Here is a 17,513-nt window from a genome sequence, read left to right as displayed (position 1 = left end):
TGAACAATTATTATTATTATTATTAATAAATTGAACAATTGCAAATAGCAGCTAACTCAATTCGCGTAATGTAATGCTGCTTGGCATCTGTGCTTTCTTCTTTTTTATGTTATTTGGATGGAAAATGTGTGCCTTTTTATCGTCACTTATCAAAAGTTGCCAAATACATTTTAAAAACTGCTAAATTTGTTGCTAGGTGCTTTTAAAAGAAAGGTTGCTAGGGTAGTCTGAAAAGTTGCTAAATTTAACAACAAAATTGCTGATTTGGCAACACTGATTTTGAATGCAGCTTCCAAAAGACAAAAAAAATAGCTTAAGATTATTTTTTATATTTGATACGATCACACCAGTGTGATTAGAACGTAAGATATTCATTTCACAGTGTTACAGGCATAGTTCACCCAAAAATGGAAATGTGATGTTTATCTTCTTACCCCCAGGGCATCCAAGATGTAGGTGTCTCTTCAGTAGAACACAAATGAAGATTTTTAACTCAGTCATATAATGGCAGTCAATGGGACTCACGGCTTTGAAAGACAAAAAAACATACACAGAAAAAAAACAAATTAAACCCCGCGGCTCGTGACGATACATTGAGGTCTAAAGACACGAAACGATCGGTCTGTGCAAGAAATTGAACAGTATTTATATCATTTTTTACCTCTGATCCGCCAAACTGTCTAACTGTCCTGAGCGAGTTCACAACAGCCGTGGCATAGTAGATGCATGCTTCTTCCTTGATGTTTAACGGCGGTTCGCATCCAACTTCAATGGTGCATTACCGCCACCTACTGTACTGGAGTGTGAACAGCCGGCTGTTGTGAACGCGCTCAGGACACTTGGACAGTGCGGTGTATCAGAGGTAAAAAATGATATAAATACTGTTCAGTTTCTTGCACAGACCGATCGTTTCGTGTCTTTAGACCTCAATGTATCGTCACGAGCCGCGGGGTTTAATTTGGTTTTGTCTGTGTATGTTTTTTTGTCTCTCAAAGCCGTGAGTCCCATTGACTGCCATTATATGACTGACAGACTGCAACGGTTTGAGTTAAAAATCTTCGTTTGTGTTTTGCTGAAGAAACAAAGTCACCTACATCTCAGATGTCCTGGGGGTAAGCAGATAAACATCACATTTCCATTTTTGGGTGAACTATCCCTTTAAACAGCTTCAGTGATTATTTGGGAGTTTGTGAGAGTGCTTGAACTCTGACTAGACTGAAGTCAATGATAATGTTCTTTGCTCTCTTTCTGTACAATGAAAGTGTTATAATTAGTAACTTGCAATGTTTTTATTAAATTCAAGTTAAATACAAAGCCAGTCATATTAAAAATATTTTATTGGCATGACACCAATATCTGGTACTTAAGTAAAAAGACGGGTTTTATGCTTAGTTAATAGATTACAATAACATTAGGCAACTTTGCCCATCGCCCATTATAAATCAACTAACATGATCTATAAAGGTGCAAAATGCATTTACTTACACATATTTGAGGATCGAGATATTTCATGATATAGTTAACACATATTGGGAATATTTCTAATAAAAAGGAAAAAATAAATAAAACATTGCCTATAATATTATACAGCGTCATCGTGACATCATAACAAGCATTACAGCCACGCCCCCCCCCTCACTCAAGCCCCCTCAAAAATAATAAGTGCATGACGCCCCTTCAAAAGTTATGTACTTTAAAAGTTAAATTACATTTTAAAATAAGATGTATGCATGCATTGTGTATAGTCATAAGTAACAGACTACAGTTACTTTTTATTGATTACATGATTACATATTATTCACACAATAACATTATTCATCTTTTAAATGTTCCTTTCTAAAATAAGTGAAATAATTAAGAAGTCTTTCAGCATTGCATCAACTACTGATGAACACATTCATGTTTATTTGAATTGTCACTTTTTCACTTTCTTTGAAAGGTTTTTGTCTTTCAAAAATGCACAAATTAACATTATTTCTTATGCAGGCATTCCCAAACTTTTGTCATCTGAACCTCTTTCACATATATTTACTTGAAGTAGAGATTTTAAAATAAATATTTTAATAATTAAGTTTCACATTTGCATGTTCTCAGTTCTCTTGATTAATGGTCACGACATGCAGGTAAACAAATAAAATATATAATTTTTTAGGAAGTGTTTTTTATTATGATTGATGTTATTTAAAATTATTTATCTTGATATTACATTTTTATGATCTAATTAATTATTAGCTTTTCATTAAACTCACGAACCCCCTGCAATTCCTTTACGAACCCTTTTTGGAAACCTTGACATAATCTAATGTTTAATGCACTTCATGTTGTCAATTACAATGAATGGAACATATCTTCTTACTCTTTGTATTTTTATATCAGTATGGTACAAGATTATCCTATTTATTTTTAGTTAGGTCAAAACTCAAAAGTAATCTAAAAGTAATCAAAAAGTAGTCTGATTATATTACCTACAGAGGTGGACAGTAATGAAGTTAATTTACTTGAGTATTGTACTTAAGTACACTTTTTGAGTATCTGTACTTTACTTGAGTATTATTTTTTCTGGAAACTTGCGACTTTAACTTCACTTTGAAAGACAAATATCGTATTTTTTACTCAACTACATTTATATCATGGTCCCCAAGTAGAAAGTCGTTGCAGTGTAGCAATGTAGCAGTTTTTACAGTGCGTGCATTTTCAGATTCACTGAACCCTTTTTTTCTGCGAAAATCCGGCCTGCGATCTGCCAGGACCATCCTGTGTTGCCAAGTGTTACAGTATTTCTAAGCCTGCAGTTTTATTTGGATGAATTTTTTACGCAAATCTGGCAACCTCAGGATCTTCCCCACTAAACTAATGTAAACGTCTGCGCTACTGCACAGCTAAAAGCGCTCTAAAAAGGCATGTGTTAACTCATTAAAACCCTTTGGAAAATTAACCATGTTTTTACTACAGTAACCATAACTATGGTATTTGCAGTAAAATCACAGTATCCACAAATTTACTATTATCTCACTATAGTAACCATATGATATTTGTAGTAAAACTTCAGTAACCACAAATTTACCATAGTTTCATTATATTAACTATAGTTTGATTTTTGTAGTTAAACTATGGCGATACAAATGGTAGGCTAATATATCTGTCAAAAATCACTGCCCTCACTTTACTATATATATATATATATATATATATATAGGCTATATATAAACTTAGGCCTACTGGTAAATTGCTGCTAAAAACTGATCAGGGAAGTATATACATCTGTACATTATTTTATTGTCAAAACACTGCACATAAATACATATATATATATATATATATATATTATTTATTTATTTTTTATTATTATTTATTTTTTTTGCAAACAAATGATCAAAAAGTACGCTAAATTAAAACTTTGGAATCTAAACTGGGAATCAATAAGAATTGAAATCAATAAGCAGAATCAGAATCTGAATGGATAAAATTCAAACAATGCCCAACTGTAGCCACATGCTGTGAAGTTCACTGATTTCTGAGCATTTTATGAACACTGATCAAAAAGACGGTTCTTTGGTGCAACCTGCAATCTGAAAACTGAGAGAGTATGATCCAGTTTTCTGAAAAGACTAAAGATTTGTTTTCTTTTCAATGTTTGCCTAAAATTAATCATATCATAGACTTCAATATCTCTTTGAAAACGAACTTTGTAACTTTTAAACAAGTATTAAAATGAGTTCAATGTAGTTGTAGGAGTGTTAAATAAAAAAAATAAAGATGATTATCTTCATTCAGTTGTTCCATTTCTATAGGTTTGGTAACATAAAAGCTCTTAATTCCAAAGATAATACAAGCTAATCAGTGTATTCAGTAGGTTGCATTAGTGGCATAAGGTATTGTAAGTATACAACAATGCGACAATAAAACAATGCATTTACTTTTTACTTTTTATACTTAAGTACTTTTAAAAACATGTACTTCCGTACTTTTACTTAAGTAAAAATCTGTCTTTACAACTTTCACTTGTAGTGGAGTAGTATTTGACCAGCAGTATCTGTACTTTCACTCAAGTAAGGAAGCTGTGTACTTTGTCCGCCTCTGATTACCTAAAATGTGTAATGTAATGGATTACGTTACTAACTTCAATTTTTGTCATATAATTTGGAATCAGTATCGGATTACAATTTGTAAGTAATCTACCCAGCTCTCGGGATAGGGTTTTGTACAGTATAAAAACCATTACCACATATATAAGTAAGTGTGTGTGTGTGTGTGTGTGTGTCCTGCTGTGACACTCACAGCAGCTACCAAAGCATCAGCAGCAGCAGGTGTTTGACACACACACACCTTCACAACATGAAAGACTGTGATCATACATGACAACAGCACATACTAAAACGTAAAACAGTAGGCCTACAGTGGCATTACCCTCGGTTTTTGTGACAGTAGTCCATGCATGTGAAATAACACACATTTAATGTTGCTTCCAGTGAGTTATTATATTGGTGTTGTGTATAGGCTATAAATATATGTGTGTGTGTGTGTGTGTGTGTGCCTGTTTTTCTATTCACGTGGGGAGTTATTGAGGTCCTAAATTGAGGTCCCCACGGGTAAATATGCTAATAAATCACACAGAATTAAGTTTTTTGAAAATCTAAAAATTCAGAAAGTTTCCTGTAAGGGGTAGGTTTAGGTGTAGGGTTGGTGTAGGGCGATAGAATATGTGACCCTGGACCACAAAACCAGTCTTAAGTCGCTGGGGTATATTTGTAGCAACAGCCAAAAATACATTGTACGGGTCAAAATGATCCATTTTTCTTTTATGCCAAAAATCATTAGGATATTAAGTAAAGATCATGTTCCATGAAGATATTTTGTACATTTCTTACTGTAAATGTATCAAACCAGACGTGTGTGTGTGTGTGCATAAACTGATTATCTTTCTAGAATGGTTCGTTTTAGCCATCCGGAAGAAACTACAGGTCCCAGCATGCAGCGCGGTGGGCGTCACCTGCGCCAGAACCGGAAGAGCGCTGTTAGCATTCGGCTAAAAACACAGGCAGCTCCACAGGAAGATTGATCAAAAATCATCTCAATCGGACTCTCTGATCGATTACAGGTGAATGATCGAGGATCAGCGCGCGACTGCAGACTCGCGTCGATTGGAAAACACGCGATGGATGACAAAGTGCGTCATATGAACATCACTTTGACTACAGACACTACTACAGCTCATGATCAGCTGGATTCTAGTGATTTCAGTTCTCCAACAACTATTGTAGTATCATGATTAATGTGCCATGATATTCTGTGAAATACCTCGGAGTAGCATATTAATATAATTGAATCGTTGTACATATATATATATATATATATGAAAATACAATGGTAATCAAATCTGATACCATTATTTTACAATGATACTCATGTAATGTTTATTAAGTCAACTTACAATCATTTATATACGATACAGATTCTTTCAAAGCAGCTACACATTAACAAACAGGAAAATAACAGTGTTATTATTCAGTTATGACACAATTTCAGCCGCGAAGCAGCTCTACAAAGACAATAATGCTATTATTCAGATCAATTCCGTTCAGTTTGAATTTAGCTCAAGAAAACAAGTGTTAACATTGTAAAATTGTGGAAATTAATTCATTTTTAGTCTATAAAGCAGCTCTAGAGGAAAATAGAGTCATTGTTCAGCTCAACATTGTAAATGAAACATACATTTATAAGCCAACCTGTAATTTTGTGTTTGGTTTGCAGCGCTTATATCTTGTATTGTGTTGTTTATTCATGTGGCATGATCACCACATGAGTGTTTCACCGTAAAGTCTCTTCTGATCTGTAGATGGTTGCTGGAAAAGTGAAGAAACCAGGCAAACGTGGCCGCAAACCTGCCAAGATCGACCTGAAGGCCAAGCTGGAGAGAAGCCGGCAGAGCGCCAGAGAGTGTCGCGCCAGGAAAAAGCTGCGCTACCAGTATCTGGAGGAGCTGGTGTCCAGTAAGGAGAGAGCCATCTGTGCGCTGCGAGAGGAGCTGGACATGGTAAACACACGCTCCGTCTGATCTGTCGCTGACGCTAACCTGTGTCTGCTCAGCCGTGCTGATGCTGTTCGTGTGTCTGCAGTACAAGCAGTGGTGTCTGGCCATGGACCAGGGGAAGATCCCGTCCGAAATCAAAGCCCTCCTGACCGGAGACGAGCAGAAAGCGCTCCAGAGCTCCAGCAACAAGATCCCCAAGAACAGCAAGTACGGCTCCAGCGGGAACGGCCAGAACAAGTCGTCCTAGACGGATCCGGAGCGAGTGCGTTTGGATGCGTGAATGTGTTGATTCACAGTGTTTTATTTGTCGTTTTGTAGTAATGGGACGTTTAAAATAAGCTTTTCTGTCTGCATTCACAATAATATGACCATTCAGACATTAGAGAGTTATTCCTGTTGATTTGCGTCTGTTTGTGGACGTGATTCACGTTCAGGTTTTGTGTTGTGTATGTGTGAGCGTTCTGTGTGATTCGTAAACATTTCCTCCTCCTTTATGTATTTATTTTGAAACCGTTCTGGTACCAAATCACTTGTGATGAAGGATTCAGCGTTCGTGAGTCCAATCTACCACTGGATAAAAAAAATTAAGCTTATTGTGCCTTTTTATCTCACAGTTCTGAGTTTACATGTCAATTCAGACTTTTTTTTTTTTTTTTTTTCGTAATTCTGAGATATTAACTCAAAATTGCAAACTTATAACTTTAGTTACTCAGTTTATAACCAAGTTACTTGCAGCTCTGAGAAGAAACGTGAAACATTTTAAGATATTGATTAAAAAGTCAGAATTATTAAACATTTTTTTATTTTTGGTGGAAACAAAAATAGAATTGCAAGATGTAAACTCAGAATTGTGCGAAAAAAATTCAGAATTCTCTGTTTATATCTGGCATTACCTAGTTTTTCTTCAAATTGTGAGATAAAAAGTCGCAATTCCCTTTTTTATTCATTATTCCATGGTTGAAACAAGCTTCCATGTGACAGAATGTGACGATTCGTCACTCTGATGTGTGTTACAATCAGTTTAATCTTTTAAACCTATAAACAGAGACATCATAAGATGGACTTTTGCCAAAATCTCTCGCTCGGCTCTTTGCACTTTACAAGATTTGAAAGATTTCAACGCATAGCACTTCCCTTTTCTCTTGTACAAATAGAGTTTGTCTGTGTCTGTTGTTGATCGTGTATTTATTTCACTAACTGAAACCTAAAAGCACTTTTCTTCAAAGCTCTAATTTTTGTACTTTATTTCAGAGTTTCATTTTTCTGCTTTATTTGGCAGGTTTGTCAAAAACAAACAAAAATTACTAATATTTCAGCACACGATCTGAATAAATGTAATGAATGTGAAACTATTTCATCAGTGTTGATCGGCCCAAACACAGAGAGGTAGAAGTGTTTTGTGAAAAGTTCAAGTTTTAATGAACGTGAAACACTTTCATTGGCCTTCAGCACTTTTCCTTGTGACTCCTGACTCTGAGTCTCTATTTTGGCTGGCATAATCTATAATATTTAGAGCTCAAATGTATATTTTTATATGGCGTGTATAAAATGTAGATTGAAATTTGTTGCAGGATGATACTTATTAATGATAAACGTCTTATTAAACAATGTAGCTTTGCTTTGTGAACATGAATATAAAAACATTGAATCTGAATCTTGTCTTTCTTGCATCAATTCAGTTTATGAGCTCATTTATTACTAGCACTAGTGCTCAGATCAAACCTGAGATTACAAACTAGGGGGTTTCCTACCCCAAAATGTTCTGTTTGTGTGTTGTCAGATGGACAAAATAACTGATAAAGCTGAAAGTGATGATTATATTTCTAGCACAAACTGTAAAGGTGCTGCTGCTGTCATTTTGTGCAGCTGTAGGTTTGTTTTTTATGTCTCTGTTCAGAATTCAGAGCAGCACAAGCGCTTTCATTGTCCTCGCTCTCGATATGAAATCTCATTATGATGTGTGTGTTTCATTAAAGCCCTTCGCTTTCATCCCGAATAACAATAGAGCATCGTCATCCGACACTGAACATGGAGATATTGTGCTGGAAATGTCACACTGAGCAGCGGAAGACGAGTCTTCATCGGGTTCAGTCAGTTCAGCTCAGTAACATGAAGATCAAACTTAAAAGAATGACTGAAATCTTCTAATTGGTTCATTATCACAGTTTGTGGGAATAAAATATTTTGATTAGTTTGCATGTTCAGCTTTAAAGCAATAGTTCATTCAAGAATGAAAATGTACTTATCCAAGTCATCCGAGATATAGATGAGTTTGTTTCTTCATCAGATTTGGAGAAATGCGTCTCTGCATCAGTGTCTCAGCGATGGATGCTCTGCAGTGAATGGGTGCCGTCAGAACGAGAGCTGATAAAAACATCACAATAATCCACAGCACTCCAGTCCATCAGTTAACATCTGGAGAAGACAAAAGCTACATGTTTGTGATAAACAAATCCATATTTAATACGTTTTTAACTAAAATAAGAGTCCATAATAACACCTCCTCCAGAGAATAAGTGTTCTGGTGTGAATCAGGAGAGAAATCTGCACAGATCAAGCACTGTTTACTGGCCAAAACAGCTCTAAACAAATATGTGGCTGGATTTTGATGCGACAGACAACAGGAGATGCACTTTTTCACTGGAGGAAGCGTTATTATGGGATTATCGGATTTTAGTTAGAAACGTCTTAATGATGGATTCGTTTCAGCTTTTGTCTTCTCAAGATGTTAACTGATGTTGTGGATTATTGTGATGTTTTTATCAGCTCTCGTTCTGACGGCACCCATTCACTGCAGAGCATCCATTGCAATGCTACATTTCTACAAATCTGATGAAGAAACAAACAGATCGTTCAGTTCCTTTTCATTTTTGGGTGAACTGCTCTTTGAAGTACAGCTTTAGTAAATATAACCAATCAGTCACAGGAACATTCAGACAGTGGCTTACATTTAAATCGTACAGAATGTTTAATTGTAAAATCACAGGGACACACATCTTGCATCATGAAATGACACACAAATCTATGAGACAAAATTTATCTGTAACTACAGGCACAAAAAACACAAACGCATCTTCTGAAGATTAACATGAACCCTGTTTGGCGCCACTAGGCCACCGTAGGATCACAGACTGACACGAACAGAAGAACACATGACGATCAACACTTTCCTTCCACTGGATCACAGCAGTGACGATAAGGGTGTTTTGTAGTCTTCCTCCAATGTCATCAGTGAGTAAGTGAACTAGTTATAGTTAGCACCACGTTTTTTTGCATTTCAACAGATTTAGTCTAGTCACGTTGATTCTGTTGCGTGTAATCGTGGTGCAACGGCAGTTAAAGCAACAGTTCGCTCAAAAGTTTTCATTATTTACTCACCCACGTATCATTATAACGAGTTAAAGGAATCATTCACCCAAAAATTTAAATTTTGTCATCGTTTACTCACCCTCAAGTTGTTCCGAGTGTTTATGAATTTCTTCTGCTGAACACACAAGAAGAGATTTCGAAGATTGTTGGTAACCAAACAGTTGGTACCCATTGACTTCCATGGTATGACAACAATCCATCAACCATCAACTGTTTGGCTACCAACATTCTTCAAAATATCTTTTACAAGGGGCCGTTCACACAGAATGTGTCTTTTGTGTCTAAAAATCGCGAGCAGAACGCCTCTTCCGTCATGTTGCTGTCAAATACAACAGTTGCCATGCCAACTTGCTACAGTAAACAAAAGCTGGCAATGCTTGCCCCGCCTCCGCACTCTTCTGATTGGTCCACTGTTTTGGAACTGACATTGATGAGCGGCGCTGCGTGTAAAAATGTTAATTCTTTTAACTTTACCCAACATCTTACACGTCCGTCTAGCATGCGTAGAAAAACAACGAAAAAGTAGCGCATTGGAATGGAAAAACGTGTTCTGTGTGAACGGCCCCTAAGAAAGCAACTTTGAAACACGGGTTTTGGATACAGGTTTGAAACAACTTGAGGGTGAGTAAATGACGCCAGTATTGTCATTTGTGGGCGAGCTATCTATTCAACGTTAATTTCTGAGCCTTTATACGAAAGTGTTGGGTGGGTTAGAGCTAATAGGCCATGCTAACTTCTTCTCCTTTGCTTCTCGGTCAAAAGTGTCATAAACAGAGTCTTTGATGAGCGTCTTTGCCGGCACGGGCAGATCAACCACGCCCACGTAGTTCTTTTTGGCGATCCGCGAGCTGGCAGTGATGGTGTACGCGTTACTGCGATAACACTTCATGGACGACATGCAGAACGTCTCTCGCATGCCGCGTCTGAAGTTGGCGTTGTACACAGAGTACAGCGTGGGTTTGGACGCCGTGGAGCTGAAGGAGATCCAGGCCACTGCGACGAAGAACAGCGCTGACCGCCTGCTTGGGCCCGTCTTTTCTGTTGGGTGCCAAAGCTGTGCGACGTAAAACGGCGTCCAGGTGAGGAGGAACACGGCGTTGAGCATCAGGAACATCTTAATGGTTTTGACTTTAGTCCTGGGGACGATGTTCATGGTCCTGCGCACCGTTCGCCCGTCAGCGCCGATCCTCCAGATGTAGCGCACCACCCGCTGGTAGAAGGACACGATGAGCAGCGCCGGCACCAAGAAACCAAAGAGAAGATGCGCGACGGCGTACGCCAACCCGTCCCAGCTGTCCGCCAGAAAGAAGTCGCAGTGGTTTTGCGACGCCGACGATCCGTAGAAGAACAAACACGGCGATACGAACGCAGCATCAAAGAGCCAAGACGCCAGAATCATTCGTTTGGCTTTCTCGCGCGACACTTTAAAGCTCAACGGATACACGATGGTGTAGAAACGATCCACGCAGATGGACAGAAGCACGTAGACCTGGACTCCGGGGCACAGGTGCTGCAAGTATCGTACAGCTTTGCACGCGGCCGCGGTCAGAGGCCAGTGACCGGCGGAAACCTGCAGGAGAACTAGTGGCGCGCAGGCTAGGCTCAACAGCAGATCCGCACACGCCATCGACACAACAAAATAGTTGGTGGTCGACTGGGTTCTGCGGCTCCGATGGATCACCAGACACACCAGCGAGTTCCCCAGCACCGATATGACCCAGAACACCCCGAACACGAGGCCGAGGAGCGTGACCTCCGCCGGCGACAGGTCGTACGACGTCAGCGAGACATTGCTCTGTGGGGAGGCGGCGGACGAGGAGGCGTCCAAACGGCAGACGACAGGCGTCGGCGTGGAGGAATCGTTCCTGTCGGAGTAGTTGATGGCGGGGTTGAAGAGGAGGGCGGAGTGGAACGAGGGCTTTATGCCCTCCACGGACAGGAAGTACACCATTTGCCCTCTCTGTGTCGGATCAAAGCTGAAAGACACGACAGGTACAATTAAATCACTGCGTTTCGAAGGACAATCATGATGTTAAAGGGATAGTTCACCCAAATATGAAAATTCTGTCATTAATTACTCACCCTCATGTCGTTACAAACCTGTAAGACCTTCGTTCATCTTCAGATCACAATTAAAATATTTTTGATGAAATCCGAGAACTTTCTGACCTTTCATAGACAGCAAGGGTACCTCTAGTGAAAAATAAATATACTTAATTGTATTTAAAATATATTTATGTCACGATAAGTATCCTAAAAATTTATTTACTTGACTATATTAACTGAAAATACACTCTAAATGTAGTTATTTCATGCTTTCTTCAAGCACAAACTTACTTTACTTACTTTTTACAAATGCTTTTAGGGAAGGATGAAATATATATATATATAAATATATACCTTAAAGGGGTCATCGGATGCCCATTTTCCACAAGTTGATATGATTCTTTAGGGTCTTAATGAAAAGTCTATAACATACTTTGGTTAAAATTTCTGAATGGTAGTGTAAAAAAACACCTTCTTTCCCCTGTCAAAATCAGTTCTGTTTTCATCGTTTTTTTAGTCCATGTTGCTTTAAATGCTAATGAGCTCTGCTGACCCCGCCCCTCTCTTCCGTGGAGTGACAAGCCGTACTGTTTACTTCAGCCGCGAAACTGGCTAACTAGCACGTTATTAGGAAAGTTGATTGGCAAAGATTCATAAAAAACCCTTATACTCACTTCTTCTGTAGATGAAGCTGGATCACGAATGATTCAAGTGAACATAGATGCATTTCGGCAGATCGGTGCATTCCCTTCAAAACGAAAGTACTGTTAATCCTCTGCGTCTTCAGCGGCTCAGATGTCGGGAGTTAATGACGACTGCTTTATTCATTATTACATCCAACAACTAAACACTTCAATCGCTTAATCTGAGACGTCTTGTCTTCCCCTGCACCGGAGTCGACACAATGATGGACAGCTCTCGGCTCACTCAGGGCGGGTCTAAGGTAAGACGGTCTTGTCAATCAACTATCGTGGGAGGGGCCTGTACAGAACTACGTAATTCTGACAGGAATTTGAGAAAGGGGATTTAAAAAAAAAACACTGGGTGGATTTTTATCATTATAGGATGGATGTGTACACACACTTACAACACACATTTATGTTCAAACAACTTGTAAAGTGAATTTTGCATCCGATGACCCCTTTAAGAAAGTACACTGGCTAGATTCTTAACGTTTAAAAAAAAAACGATTTTCATAATGGTGTTCTCTGAGCACAAAAAAAAAAAAAAAAACTTTAAATATGACCTACACACACCCATATAAACTTGTGAAATCTTTTAAAGAGGATACTCACTTCATAACCCCAATGACATGTCCATGCTTACTCAACCAAACAATTAGTCTTGGTAAGGGATGAATGAGGCAACTCATCTTATGATCCAGTAGATGCATGAAGGCATATTAATGCATGTCTGTGGAGACTGTTTGTACTGTGTGTTGTCATATCATTAAGGCCGCTGTATGATTTCTCACCTAAGACTATGGCACAAAAGACATTATCACATTCTGTGTATTGATATTTGTTCCTTCGCCCCTTGAAAGTGTCTTAAATATTTTAATAATGTGATTTTAACATTATTAAAATTAATTATAGTGTGCCACAAATACATTTAGTTATACTACAGTACATACGAATAAATTGTGCTTAAGTATACTATTTTACTACCATGGTCAAGGCACAGAAACGTAATAAGGACATACATTTTTTTAGAAAAATCAGTGCGTCTCAAATCTGATCATCAGGATCTTTTGAGGAGCGTTTATTTCTTCATCTCTCAATCAGCATTGGACTGCATTGCATTAAATGTTTGGATCATTTAAATATCACACATAATACTGGAGATATAGTGTGACAACTGATATTTATATAATTTTATGTAAGTATCTGCTGTATTGTCTGCTTTTAACCCTAACACTGGGCTTTTTGATTGCTCACCGTCACAGATCAGAAAATCAATTGTTTGCACTGCAAAACACGCCAAAACATGTTTCCACAGCTGTTGTTCCCATTGAATCAATCCTGTCATCCGTAACCGGGGACAGTTTATCTGGTTTTGTCATCTAGAACCATTTTATTCTTAGGTTTTCCATTTTATGCACACACAAAGAAGGTCTGAACAGGTAAAGGTGCATCGGTCACCATCATCTGCTTTCATTCAATACAACACTGATGATGTGCTGAAGGATTTGAAGGCAGGTGGAAATACATGATGTTACACGTGCAGATGAGAAATGTCTTACATGAAGTAAATAAATTCAGAATGAATGATACGAGCCCTAGAACATATATGTGTCCCTAGAGCACAAAAGCAGTCTTAAGTCGCTGGGGTATATTTGTAGCAATAGCCAACAATACAGTGTATGGGTCAAAATTATCCATTTTTCTTTTATGCCAAAAATCATTAGGATATTAAGTAAAGATCATGTTCCATGAAGATATTTTGTAAATTTCTTACCGTAAATATATCAAAACTTCATTTTTGATTAGTAATATGCATTGCTAAGAACTTCATTTGAACAAATTTAAAGGCGATTTTTTCAATATTTTGATTTTTTTGCACCCTCAGATTCCAGATTTTCAAATAGTTGTATCTCAGCCAAATATTGTCCGATCATAACAACGATCAATGGAAAGATTATTTATTCAGCTTTCAGATGATATTTTAAAATTTAAATGTAAAATTTACACTTAAGACTGGTTTTGTGGTCCAGGGTCACGTATTTATAATGTATAAATAAATACAAACACATGCATGTATATATTTAAGAAAAATATATACATGCATGTGTTTGTATTTATATACACATAATAAATATACACAGTACACACTCATATATTATGTAAACGAAAACTTTTATTTTGGATCCGATTAATCACGATTAAACTTTTGTCAGCACTAGTTTTTAATATTGAGAAACATAAACATTTAATCGAGATTCATAAGTTTAACTGAGCTGAATACATTTCCAGTGAATCAGGGTTTCTACAGGTTTTATAAAGGTAAATTTAAGACTAACCCACTTTAACCATTCCTTATACATTGAATGGAAAACAATATGCATGATCTCTAAATGTAAATGATTAAAAGCTTGAATACAGAGCATCCAACAGATTGTATTTACTTTTTAATTCATTAAAAAGTCTTGTTTTCCAGAGCAAATGTCTAAAGGTACATTTACCTTACAAGCAAAATGACTTAAGAAGTCTTGTTTTATGAGAAACTGATCAAAATTAATTGAGTTTATGCTAAAGACAAGAACAAATATGTCAATAGGCTCCAAAAAAAAAAAAATCTAATTAATTGAAAGGGAAATGTTTTTATACCTGTTCTTGTTTTAATCATAAACTTATTTTTGTACAACTTCTTTAATAAACAGGACTTTATATCTTTAATTTACATCTCAAGTAAACATATCTTGATTATTAATTTTTTTTTTTTAAATAAAACGAAAATACTAATATTGCAGTGCATGCAACATTTATTCATGACTTTTTATTAATTTATGACTTTCCGATCGGATTTAAGACCTTTTCATTTGTGAAAGCACCAATTAAGAAAATAAAAAAAACAATTTAGAGGTTATTTTACGGTAGAACTGGCTGTTGTCCACAATTTACAACGATACGACGATAATTCTGGAAAAAAAAAAGCGTTATAGATCAGAGGCCGAGAACGCATCTGATTGACAGATAGACCACGAGCTCTTATATCAGTGTTGTTGTTAATGTTCTGGTTATATTGTTTTAGTGTACAGTTTGTTAATTTTTGGCAAAGCATACAGTTAAACTAAAATTCATTATTCAGCTGAACTGTGCACATTTATTTTAGACACTTAATATCTTGTTTCATTCATAAATGCATGTCCCTGCCCTGCTGAAAATAAAAAACAATAGAACCCTGCACAAAACACAATAGAAAATGTAATGTTTTTAATGGTTTTAATGGGAATTGTATTGGTTTTAATGGAAACTATAATGGTGGTATGTGATGGATTCTATTGGTGGGATGTTAAATCCTATTGGAAAAATTTTGTAACGGTTTTACTGGAAAAAGCTAATGGTATTTTAATGGAAACCATTGGAATTTCTGTGATGGTTTCTATTGGGCTTCTATTGTTTTTTTTTTTGGGCATTGCAGACAAAATTATAATTTAAAATCAATCAGAGCTATAGAAATGTATTGTCATTTTTACAAATAAAGCTTCATATTATGAGAAGGCTACTTTTTATCCTGCAGTCATGGCGAGAAAAGGTTCCTTCGATCTAAAAAACAAGAATCGATAAGGAATCGAAAACAACAGCAAAGAATCGATTCTTGGAATCAAATCCCATCGATTCCAGAACCAGGAATCGCAAACGATTCCAAAAATTTGGGAATTGAACAGCCCTAGTGACGCGGACGAGACGAATTGTTGAATAAATTCGGTTTTCTTTGCACACAAAAATTATTCTGATAGCTTCGGTTGAACCACTGATGTCAAATGGACTATTTTAACGATGTCCTTACTACATTTCTGCGCCTTGATGGTGTTGGGATGCTTGCTGTCTATGTGAGGGTCAGAGAGCTCTCGGAATTCATCAAAATCAATTCATATCTTAATTTGTGTCCAAAGATGAACGAAGGTCTTACGGGTTTGGAACGACATGAGGGTGAGTAATTAATGACAGAATTTCCATTTTTGGGTGAACTATCCCTTTAAGTGAAATCGTTGTGTTGCGGATCCGAATCATCCAGAGACCTCGAGCTGAAGCAGAAATTCAATTAAAGCCATCCGAGACTGAATGCTGAAGATGTTCCTCCAGAGACATTCATTAGGATGTGGATGTATATATGTGTGTGTGTGTGTGTGTGTGTGTGTGTGTGTGTGTGTGTGTGTGTGTGTGTGTGTGTGTGTGTGTGTGTGTGTGATGTTTACTCTGGTGGCTGCTGTAATTCATGAAGCCTTGACAACATCTCATCTGAACACTGCAGCATCTGCGAGATTCATAACCATTCCAACCCAAAAGATTCATAACGGATTGCTTCGAGATTCGCTGAGGAAAACCCTCGTTTATATTTACATCTGACGATCATATCAACTCGATATCAGCTCAAACCCCTGATTTATGACGGATAACGTGTGAATATATTAAATGAGCATCATCTCCTGTGAGATGTTCGGATCTTCTGGAGGCCCGTGGATGTCGAGCGTCAATAAAACGCGTCAGTCGTGTTTAGATCGTGTTGTTTTCATCACATTCACTCACTCGTCGTGTTTCTGTCAGACGCTTCGGATCGGATGGAAACGCACCTCAGTTTCTGCTCCTCACATCAACGCGCTTCTTCTTCTCCTCCTCGGATCGTTTACTTCCTCCATCATGAATCCGCGTCGATTCTCATCATCTTCATCATTATTTGCGTGTTTCTTTATATTTTCTTTACATCAGATTCACAAATCAATCAGAGCATCCAGTCGCGTCACTCGAGAGGAGCAGATCCGCGGGCGCGCGCTCGCCTCGCGCTCCAGTCAGCGTATGCAAATTAGACTCGATCCATGACGCGGCAGATTGATTGAGCTCATGAATTATTCATATGCGAGCCAATTATATTTTCTATCCTAGAAATCTTATCCTCCCGAAAACATTTCTGCATATTATATTATAGTATAGTATATTATTATAAGGTCCTCAGATTACTGAATTGAAAACGGGGACATTTCCTATTGAAACATTTAAAATGTCAAAGTAATAATTATAATGACGTTTGAGGATCAAACTGTCCCTAGTTTTATATATATATATATATATATATATACACACAAATATATAATACACACACACACACACACAAACAGAAATATATTGCAATAAAATTATGACTTTAAAACACATTACAAAAATAAAACCAATAAATATAAGAATATAAACACAAATAAATAAACCAGTATTTAACAATTTTTTTTTTTTTTTACATTTTCTAACTTTATGTTATCATATTCACAAACTTCAAATGCAATTTTATGTTTATGCCTTCGGAAATGGATCTATCCCTATTTATATATATATAAATTATTATTGTATTATAT

General features: G+C 37.0%; 2 protein-coding genes across 4 annotated transcripts; one reads left to right on the top strand and one right to left on the bottom strand.

The window, feature by feature from the left end:
- Positions 1-4,946: 4,946 nt before the first annotated feature.
- On the top strand, positions 4,947-7,685 carry crebl2 (cAMP responsive element binding protein-like 2). 2 transcript variants are annotated; one of them, XM_058773335.1, is made up of 3 exons: positions 4,947-5,098; positions 5,837-6,034; positions 6,117-7,685. In XM_058773335.1, the coding sequence occupies exons 2-3, from the start codon at positions 5,837-5,839 to the stop codon at positions 6,276-6,278; spliced, it is 360 nt and encodes a 119-aa protein (XP_058629318.1). In that variant the 5' UTR covers positions 4,947-5,098; the 3' UTR covers positions 6,279-7,685. The 2 variants fall into 2 exon arrangements, with proteins under 2 accessions (XP_058629318.1, XP_058629317.1); XM_058773334.1 differs by having other exon boundaries at positions 4,978-5,167.
- A 1,140-nt stretch (positions 7,686-8,825) lies between these two features.
- gpr19 (G protein-coupled receptor 19) lies at positions 8,826-16,970 on the bottom strand. Of its 2 annotated transcripts, none has more exons than XM_058772059.1 (2): positions 16,696-16,970; positions 8,826-11,376 (listed from the first exon to the last, which is right to left on the bottom strand). In XM_058772059.1, exon 2 carries the CDS (start codon positions 11,349-11,351, stop codon positions 10,089-10,091), a length of 1,263 nt encoding a protein of 420 aa, XP_058628042.1. In that variant the 5' UTR covers positions 11,352-11,376; positions 16,696-16,970; the 3' UTR covers positions 8,826-10,088. The 2 variants fall into 2 exon arrangements, with proteins under 2 accessions (XP_058628042.1, XP_058628041.1); XM_058772058.1 differs by having other exon boundaries at positions 16,740-16,970.
- Positions 16,971-17,513: the final 543 nt, after the last annotated feature.

The sequence above is a fragment of the Onychostoma macrolepis genome, chromosome 04, assembly GCF_012432095.1.
Source record: "Onychostoma macrolepis isolate SWU-2019 chromosome 04, ASM1243209v1, whole genome shotgun sequence".
Classification (NCBI taxonomy): domain Eukaryota; kingdom Metazoa; phylum Chordata; class Actinopteri; order Cypriniformes; family Cyprinidae; genus Onychostoma; species Onychostoma macrolepis.
Note: the sequence above shows the minus strand (reverse complement) of the source record. Positions and strands in the feature narration are given on the sequence as shown.